This window comes from Triticum aestivum, chromosome 6D (genome assembly GCF_018294505.1).
Source record: "Triticum aestivum cultivar Chinese Spring chromosome 6D, IWGSC CS RefSeq v2.1, whole genome shotgun sequence".
NCBI lineage: Eukaryota > Viridiplantae > Streptophyta > Magnoliopsida > Poales > Poaceae > Triticum > Triticum aestivum.
The window spans coordinates 296,018,497-296,028,125 of NC_057811.1; the positions used below are offsets into that span (position 1 = coordinate 296,018,497).

A 9,629-nucleotide genomic window follows, 5' to 3' on the forward strand; every position below is an offset into this window, starting at 1 on the left:
CGTCCCCAACCATGCGCCATTGCCTAACCCACCACCGTCGTTGATGCGCCGCCGCAGCCCACACGTCCTGCGCCGCCGAACGAGGAGGCCGAATCGTGACGAACGCCGCCGCCGCAAGAGATGAACCGAAGCGAACCCTCTTCGGCCCTATTCGGCAAACATCGTGAATCGGCTTTCAATAAACTCGGCCCTATTCGGCCCGACTAAAGAGAGAACGCCCAGGTCAGTCTCCGGAGCAGCGGCCCAGAGATGATGGGCCAGGCGTGGCAAGCGGGGTGACGGTTGAAAAATGCCTCCCGGATGCCGGCGAAACGGCCAATCGATCTAGTGCGCTCGTGCAAGGATCCAATGGCTTAGTATCTCAAGTCGCTGAGAGAGCTCGTAGGTGGCTATGTTATACTGTTTCTCAATAAGAAAACGAATTTTTCTGGGAAGAAGTTTTACTGTAACCGAGAAAAATAGCTGTCTGACAACTTTACGTAAATTATACAGTCATCAAGTAAAACTATTTTTACCGGAGCTGTTGGAGTTGCTCTAAGCCCCCTGAGCTAAAGCTTTTTTATTTTTCTTTTCAAAACGCTTTACCTCTCAGTTCTCTTCGTCCCTGGACATTCTTCCGGTCACCATCGGAGCCGGCGACCGGTGGCGACCGCGCGGGGACGCCGTTCCCTCTCATAACTGTCGCACGCCGGGACGCCGAGCGATCTCCTACCCCCACCCCCATCCCAGTCTACCACAGCGACACCGTGTGAGATCCGTGCTTCATCGGTAGGTAATAAACCCTAATCCCAGTCCCCTAATTGCTTCCTCCCCGCAGCCGATCCATTCCCTCCATGCGCGCCGAGATTTCCGCCACCGCGGGCGGTGTGCTTCTTCTTGCCCGTGCTACGAGTGGTCGTGTTGGGGACAATCCCTCGCACCACGTATCTCGGTCTCGTTACGCGCCGGCAACGCCGTTTCCACCCCATCGAAGTTTCTAACCATCCGAGCTGCCACTTCCCTTTGCGGTTTTGGCGCCGTAGAAGCGAGCTCCTCGGTACTCACCCAGGCAAGCCCACAGCCACGCGCTGTGTTGTGCGGCAGTGGGTTGGAAATGGGGAACCATGGACAGAGGCGCAGCACCTAATATCTGCCACTTTTGTGGTGACTTAATCATCTGGCTCAGCGTCTACTGACCTGGCATATAGGTGTAACTTTTCCAAGTAAAATGCCTGTAGCTCTTCTGATTTGATTGTATATCTGTTCTAGAGAAATAGATCTGTGGTAATGTGCCAGACCAGTGCCTTGATGTGGCAGAATCACCCTCCGGTAGCTCGCTCTCCTGCAAGAAGCTAGTGACTGCATTGGGAGCCTGGACATGGAGATTAGTTGACACTTAGTTGATCTTATATCTGTGAAGATTGGTCGTTAAACTCTGCTCCTCTTGGAGTTTGTTACTGCAAGTTATTTGTCTTGTGTGATTCCCATAGTTTTCTGTAACAGATGGTAACTTTTTATATAGCAATTGTTTCTGCAGAAATGTTTTTAGCGCTCAGGCTCCATGGAACCCGATTTTTTTTTGAAAAATTCAAAAAATGTATTTTAAAGTTTCAACAAATTCTGAAAAAAATATCCACATTGTTATATGGATGTATACTGCATGTACGTAAATTTTCATGATGAAATACGTTAAGAAGCGACAAGTGAGCTACACAAAAATGACAGAGTTGTGATTTTGAAAACAGTGAACAGTGTGTGTGTGTTCACTATAAAAAAATCAATGAGTTCCCTTTATTGTGTAGCTCGCGTGTTAATGTATTTTCTCATTAAATTTTGCACACATATAGTATACATCCATATGAACGTGTAGTTTTTTTTTTCAGAATTTTTGAAACTTTGAAATACGATTTTTGATTTTTTTCAGAAAAGAAGGGCACCATGGAGCTCGAGCACACGAATGCCACACTCTTGTTTCTTCACAAGTTTGGGAATATTATAAATTTGGGTCTGAAGGGGTAGGGATCCTTAGGCTATGGAACTTACTCCCTCCGTTCCTAAATGTAAGTCTTTTTAGAGATTCCACTGCAAACTACATACGGATGTATATGGCCATATTTTAGAGTATAGATTCACTCATTTTGATCCGTATCTAGTCCATAGTGAAATCTCTAAAAAGACTTATATTTAGGAATGGAGGGAGTACGTTATTTCCATATTTGTTTAAATTTAATACATCAGGTACTCTAGGCATCAGCGCCGCTGTGCTACTGTTGTAAACGCCTCAATTTCCTGCAAACCAGCACTGCATTTCTTCCAAATGTAGAAATAAATGTTGGTACTAAGTGATCTATGTGCAGGTGTGGATTGCTCATTGTATATCCTCACTTTCTGATATGGACCTATTTTGTTGTTCTACTCCATCACAAGTTGTGATAGATTGTTGGTACCTGTTAGGAGCATTAACTCAGAAATAATATAGTTATTGTATAATATCTTTTCTGTTTGTATTTTGACATTTTTTTTGTGAAATAGTACCACCATAGATCTGCTTAAGTGCCAGTTAAGAAAAATATCACCAAAATTTTCTGCCTTAATTAAATACTTTTGGAAAATGTGCAGTTAAGTTTGTTGTCATGGTGACTTAACTGTTGGCAAGGTTGGACGAATTTGATAAACACATTTAGGGATTGGAGAGGTTTGAAGGGGATTGGGGAGGAATTTGACTTACAGGGGATTTAATCCCTCACAATCTCATTTAATCCCCCTCAAACCCAATGCAACCGAACAAGGCCTTAGCTTCTTTGTCTTTTTGTGGTCCAACATCTCCTCAGGAAGGCACACACAGCCCTTGTGAAACCGCTCTCATTCCGAGTGGAATATCCCTAGCTCAAAAGGAAGAGTAAAAAGAGTTTGAAGAAACGTTTTTTATAGTGAGCATTTGTAGTTGGGTTTTTCGAGATGGGTATTTTGGTGCTCTGCTAATGTGGTGACTTTGGAGTTAAACCATACCAAATTTCCTTTCTTTGATTAATGGTTATATTTCTTTGGAAGGTTTGAAATCTGGACCCTTCTTGATGTATGTGTATTTGAAATTTTGTAGGCTCAGTTGGTGCCTTGGTGGACTAGTGAACTGAAACTGTATTAATATCTTCAGGCTCTGGTGCAATGGCCTACGAGATCAGTGAGATCAAAAGTAAAGTTCTGCTCTCATTTAAGACTAATACTCACTGCAAGTGACCAAAGCACTTACTTGATTTATGGCATAACTGGTTTGGTGCCAAATATTGGCATGCCATGTTTGGCATTGTGCCAAATATTGGCCACTAATTGGTTGGTTACCGAGTTGCCTTGCATATCTCACATAAAGTTGCCAATATTTGGCAAGTCTTGGTATTGCCAACATTTGGCTAGCCAAATATTGGCAGCAAACCAATCATGCTCTTAGTTTGACATTCAATAAACAGGGTACATCTACCGCGTTCCCTTCCTTTTAGGTGTAATTCTCAAAATAGGAAATACCATTGGAATGGAAATTGTAAAAGTACTGTTGCCAATGTGTGTAATAGTATGTCTTTACAACTCTGGAAGACCTAATGGATACCAATGTTAAATGACCATTCATACGTACTGCTCTTACGAAATTCTAAGGGCATATTTCCAAATTTTGAATGTTCTAGAAAAAATCGTAGTTATACATTTTTGGGTCCACAGTCACCAATTTATGTGTGTATTAATGTTTTAAGGAAGCTGCGTACATGTACAGTTAATGTTTTAGACCAACCACCCTGTTTTTTTAGTGTACACATGAACGCATTTGTAGCTTCACGCTTCATGCTATAATGTGCATCTAGGATTTTTCATGATTATCTTAAAACTTGGAAGTGTTCTTTTGACCTCATCTTGACATTTCCACCTTGAGTTTAGTTGTGCATTTTGGAATAAAATTGTTGCTAGCAATTGCAAGAGGACACTTACCACCTCGTTGCGAGGTAGTTTGGCAATTACCCTCTTTGCAATGGCATCTTGACTGTTGGATGTCTTCAATAGTATTTTGACAATTTTCTGTCCTATTTACGGCAAAATTGAGTGTTATATGACCACTTCATTATTGTTAGAAAACTATCCAGATAATTCCTGATCTTTGGGGTAAGTCCATTAAACCCCCAGAACTGAGAACTGCATATTAACCCCTGTATTAACGCCAAATCACTTAACTGTGTATGTCATTTTTGTATTGGTGGTTTTGCTTTGGTGGGCAAATGTGGCGAACTTTTAGTGCCAGTTTCAGAGGTGGTTAGTGGTTACATGACTCGGGAGGAAGAGGGGGTGTATGGACTGCAAGGGTTAATAAAGTAAAAATATTGTCAGTTCTTTTTTCTAGTACACCCTTTGGCTCAGATACGTCTCAATGTTTCTCACATTGAATTTATTAAAAATTTGAACCAAACTGAAATGTACATGTTAGAATAAACTATGGAGAAATGACGCATATTTTCTTCTCCTGGGCACATGTGCTCTTGTTATTTTGAAATGTTTGGCCGGTGTGTTTTGAAGTTTCAAAAAGTTTGTAACAAATTCGGACATGTACATGTTAGAATAAACTATGTATCTGAAAAGTTCCATAAAAAATGAGTCAATTGTTGTTCTGCACCAACACGGTATTTGGTATTGTTGGTGGATTGTAATCCCTTTTGCCTAACCAGGTTTTGCCTTTTAACATTTGGTTAGTCAACTTATTACTGCTTTTATGGCTATTTTATTGCAACAAGCTGTAAAACAATTTGAGTGCAATATAGTTCATCAACCGCAAACTGTGCCTAAAAGGACGGACCAATAATGCTAGCAAATGCACATAATACTCGGTTATCTATATGTCTTAGTTGTCTTATAAATATTAGGAGCACGAGAATTGTTCTAATTAGCTAGCTTTATGTGAGCCCGAGCTCAGATTGAAGTTACACCTTGCATAGGGGCTTTAAGAACAGCAAATATAATTGCATTGAAAAAAAGGAGCCATTATATAGTATATGCGATGATTATCAAGTTCATGTTACATAAGCGTGGCACCTGTTCCTATTTTCTGATCTCATGTATTTTCCTCTTTTCACATGTAAGTTGAGTATTAATGATCATATTTCGATGTAGAAATTGGCATAGGTCTGGTGGGCTTTGGCATCCTGTTCTCGTTCCTAGGTGTTATCCTTTTCTTTGACAGGGGTTTGTTGGCTCTGGGTAATGTATGATACAACAATACACCAAACCTTCTTCAGTTTCGTTGCTCCTTATCAAATGAGATCATGGTGTCACCTTATTCTTTTCTATCCTGTTTCTTCAAGATTTTCTTCTTGACTGGAGTAGGCCTTCTTCTCGGTTGGCAATCTATGTGGCAGCTATTTACAAAGAAGGCAAACATTAAGGTACTCAACATTTGGATAGATACATGGCGCTATCCTTTTGCTTCTTCATACTTAAAATTGTAATCGGGTAAAGTGTGATGCTACATTATATTATTATTTATCCGTTGCTTACTGAAGTTAGATTTGTTTTCTTGCATGTGTACATAACATATCACATTCTTTCAGACAACTATATTCATCGAGCAAAATTTGAATGTTTCTCGGTGACAGTACAATATCATGTTGCTCTTTATTAGTCTTGTCCTTTCAATGCAATATCATGTTGCTCTTTATTAGTCTCGTTCATTCAATGCAATATCGTGGTGCTCTTTATTTGTCTTGTTCATTTATCAGTGGAATGCTGACCACATTGGTGTCTCTCCCAGTTCCATGTGTTAAATAGGTCATGCTATTTTTTCTGCAGGGATCTGTACCTTTCTTCCTTGGTCTCTTTCTTCTATTTGTCAGATGGCCTGTTGCTGGTATAATCCTGGAACTGTATGGATCTTTTGTCCTCTTCAGGTCATCACCTACATCAAACCATTTCTCTAATATCCATTTCTTGGTTGATACTGACTTTTGCTTTTATTTGGCAGTGGTTACGGGCCTCCTATCCAAGCCTTCCTATATCAGATTCCAATCATTGGATGGATTCTGCAATACCCCTTTCAGGTAAATTTTCTCTTGCATATAGTAGACAGTATAATCTGAGCTGCTCCTCCTGACACAGTTGCCGATATCCTCTGCCCATACTTCTTTGGAGCACTTCCATTGTATTCGCTCTAGATTGTAGATATGACCAATGCTTCAATTTTCATCTTATTTCTGCAGCTATTTGGTCTGAGGCGTAAGCGTGCTTGACAATTATGGTGGCAGAAATTCATGATAATTCATGGGGAAATAGCATATTGCCCAATGTTAAATTGTCAGTAGAAAATTATTGTAGCCTTCATCTTTTGTAACTAAGCTCTTTAACACTGCATCTGCATGACATGGGCTTTCTAACCTTGGTTGTGATGACTTCTACCCTTCAATCAACAGTCGGTAGATGATAGTTTAATATTTTAAGTTCATACGTCAACAAAGTAATGCCATCAAATATGTGGCTGGATTATGGGTTTTGTTTGGACTTGAGAGACACCGACCCTCCTCCCTCGTTATGCCGTCAACCTGACAAACTCTGCAGCATACTATTGGGTCTTGTGTATGTGTTTATGGGTCCAGCTCCTCCCTTATTTTTCTTATTGTTAAGTCGTTTATGCTGTCATCATTCTTTGTTTTGAAGTTTCAATCACGATTTTGGTGGAATTTGCCTGTCATGCCGAGGTCCTCTTGTGCTGGTATGATCGTAAGGTTCTGATGTGATGGGCGCAATTGGCGCCATCATTTGAAAGTGCATCGGAGAAAGCAATGGGCGCTATCATGGAACACTAAACCTACGACGAACTAGAAACTTCGTACTAGTATTGTCCTCAGTTATTTTTCTTTGAAATATAAGTGTCACACGTTAGGTGCATGGCACTTCGCCCCTGACCTTTTTTATGGCAATTCCAGTCACGCAAGAACTAAACTTGCCGGCGAAAACGTTAGGAGTTGTCATGTGCTCGTATCTGACATGTGACACTTACTAGGGTCCTATTTTTTCTTAAGAATATTCTTCTTAGTTTTACTTTTGATAGCAATAGGAACCCACATAGAAATACCATAGCAAACCGCTTAAACCGTAGACAAATGCACAAGCATCCAAACAAACTTTATGGTGATGGTGATGAGGCGAGAATATGTTTTTATTAGGTTGTGTCAAAAGTGTAGATGGCTTGGCCTGGGGAAATGCTCGCTTCTCTGCATCATGCATCAGTGGCTCAGCTAGGATATGTTGATGTAGTACAAGCCAAAAATCATGTTGTGCACGTAGTTTGATAGTTTGTTATGTTTTAGCGGTGAGCAGATGCAAATCACAACTGTTTGGTTGTGTGTAGTGTCTTGTTCTGCTCACCTCTTTCGAGCCACTTTGCACCACATTTCACAGTAACATATAGCACATACCAAACATGCGCACAATTAGCAGTACGCATACATTTTATCACGCAATTAACATTGTACATTACCACTTAAACAAGAGCCTCCTGCACAACATCGTGGTATTATTCCCTGAGCAAATATTCAGTTTAACAAGGATTGGCATACGAGAGGACTAGATCATGCAAGCCATGTCACCTTGATAGATGTGCTTGGCACACTTGTACCGACAAAGGATGGAGCTAGCGACGTTGTAGATCTTGACCTGGAAGCCGAGGTTTGACAATTTGAAAACGAGAAGGTCGTCAGGGATGATCTTGTGCTTCGTGTAGAAGTAGTCTAAACTCCTCGTTAGCATGATATGCTCACCCAGAACTCGCATCACTTGTTCGCTGACGGCTTGACGATGCGTGGAAGTCTGAGACGAGCCACCTCTTCATCACCGGCTAGAAGGCCTTCGGGATGACGAGCATGGCTATGTCTTCGGTGTCGTTGATCGACACGTAGAACCTTGGTGGCTCCTTTCCTGCTGGCTTATGCACAAGCCTTTGCCTATAGCCAATCCCCAGAGGCTTTGTAATCTCCGTTATCTTTCAGACACATCCTCCCCTTAAGCCACATGTTCGCCAGGATGATGTCCTCAACGTCCTCCATGCCAACAACAACATGCACCTCTTGATCGCGGTATCCCACTCCATATTTACAACCTTGTCAGTTAAAAGGACCAGAGTGACTAACATGTTGTTGCAGTCGACAACGATGGCCTTGATCATAACAAAGGCCAATGAAATTGCGATGATGCACTATTTAGAGTGAGTGCACCATTTAAGGAAATTGTCATTGCCATGATTAGTGCATCACGCCAATGCCCAATTGCAATCGTCATGATCAGTGCACTCCCTTATCATGCGAATGCCCAATTGCAATGGCCATTTGTCCTAATCTGATCATGCATGCACATTTGTCCTACGCATATAGCAAGCACGGTCCTGGTAATCATGCAAACGAAGCAAGCAATTCGTTCCTAGCATTCCATTCAAACCGATAGCATTCCATTCATAGCAAGCACAGTCCTAATAATGGTATGCATGTAAGGACATAAGCAAGAACAGATTGTAAGCAGGCATAACAAGATCACACCATGAAGCACTAGGCTAGCAATGTATACTCATAGCAAAAACACAACATGTAGCCTGGATGAAATCGATTCAAATCGAATCCTATCGAATCAAAAACCCTAACGGAGCCAAAGGAGGGGTGTAGACGGGGGTCAAGATTTACTTACCGCCTATGCCGGAGCGACTGTCGGAGGGGCCTGCCGACGCGGACAAAACCCTGGCAAGAACAAGGGACCGTGTGACACGGATGACCCGACCAATGTTAAGGCCATAGTCGTCATTGCCTCGCTCCTCATCATGCACGCATTGGAGGAACCGGGCATCGCCGACGAGGTTCCAGCCAAGGCACCCTAGGCTTGCTCAAAGGAAGGGGAGAAAATCCTCACACGGGAGTTAAAATACCCACCCCGAGCACGGTCGATGTGCCTCCCATAGCCGCCGCTGTTGGAAATATGCCCTAGAGCCAATAATAAAATGGTTATTATTATATTTCCTTGTTCATGATAATTGTCTATTGTTCATGCTATAATTGTATTAACCGGAAACCGTAATACATGTGTGAATACATAGTCCACAACATGTCCCCAGTAAGCCTCTAGTTGACTAGCTCGTTGATCAATAGATGGTTATGGTTTCCTGACCATGGACATTGGATGTCGTTGATAACGGGATCACATCATTAGGAGAATGATGTGATGGACAAGACCCAATCCTAAGCATAGCACAAGATCATGTAGTTCGTTTGCTAGAGCTTTTCTAATGTCAAGTATCATTTCCTTAGACCATGAGATTGTGCAACTCCCGGATACCGTAGGAGTGCTTTGGGTGTATCAAACGTCACAACGTAACTGAGTGGCTATAAAGGTGCACTACAGGTATCTCCGAAAGTGTCTGTTGGGTTGGCACGAATCGAGACTGGGATTTGTCACTCCATATGACAGAGAGGTATCTCTGGGCTCACTCGGTAATGCATCATCATAATGAGCTCAATGTGACTAAAGAGTTAGCCACGGGATCATGCGTTACGGAATGAGTAAAGAGACTTTCCGGTAACGAGATTGAACGAGGTATGGGGATACAGACGATCGAATCTCGGGCAAGTAACATACCGATGGAC

General features: G+C 42.0%; 1 protein-coding gene across 2 annotated transcripts; it reads left to right on the plus strand.

Moving 5' to 3' along the window:
- Positions 1 to 561: 561 nt before the first annotated feature.
- Positions 562 to 6,489, plus strand: LOC123144743 (vesicle transport protein GOT1). 2 transcript variants are annotated; one of them, XM_044563966.1, is made up of 7 exons: positions 562 to 772; positions 3,080 to 3,172; positions 5,125 to 5,216; positions 5,316 to 5,396; positions 5,800 to 5,897; positions 5,972 to 6,047; positions 6,207 to 6,489. In XM_044563966.1, exons 2-7 carry the CDS (start codon positions 3,145 to 3,147, stop codon positions 6,234 to 6,236), a joined length of 405 nt encoding a protein of 134 aa, XP_044419901.1. In that variant the 5' UTR covers positions 562 to 772; positions 3,080 to 3,144; the 3' UTR covers positions 6,237 to 6,489. The 2 variants fall into 2 exon arrangements, with proteins under 2 accessions (XP_044419901.1, XP_044419902.1); XM_044563967.1 differs by having other exon boundaries at positions 568 to 768.
- The last annotated feature ends 3,140 nt before the right edge of the window (positions 6,490 to 9,629 follow it).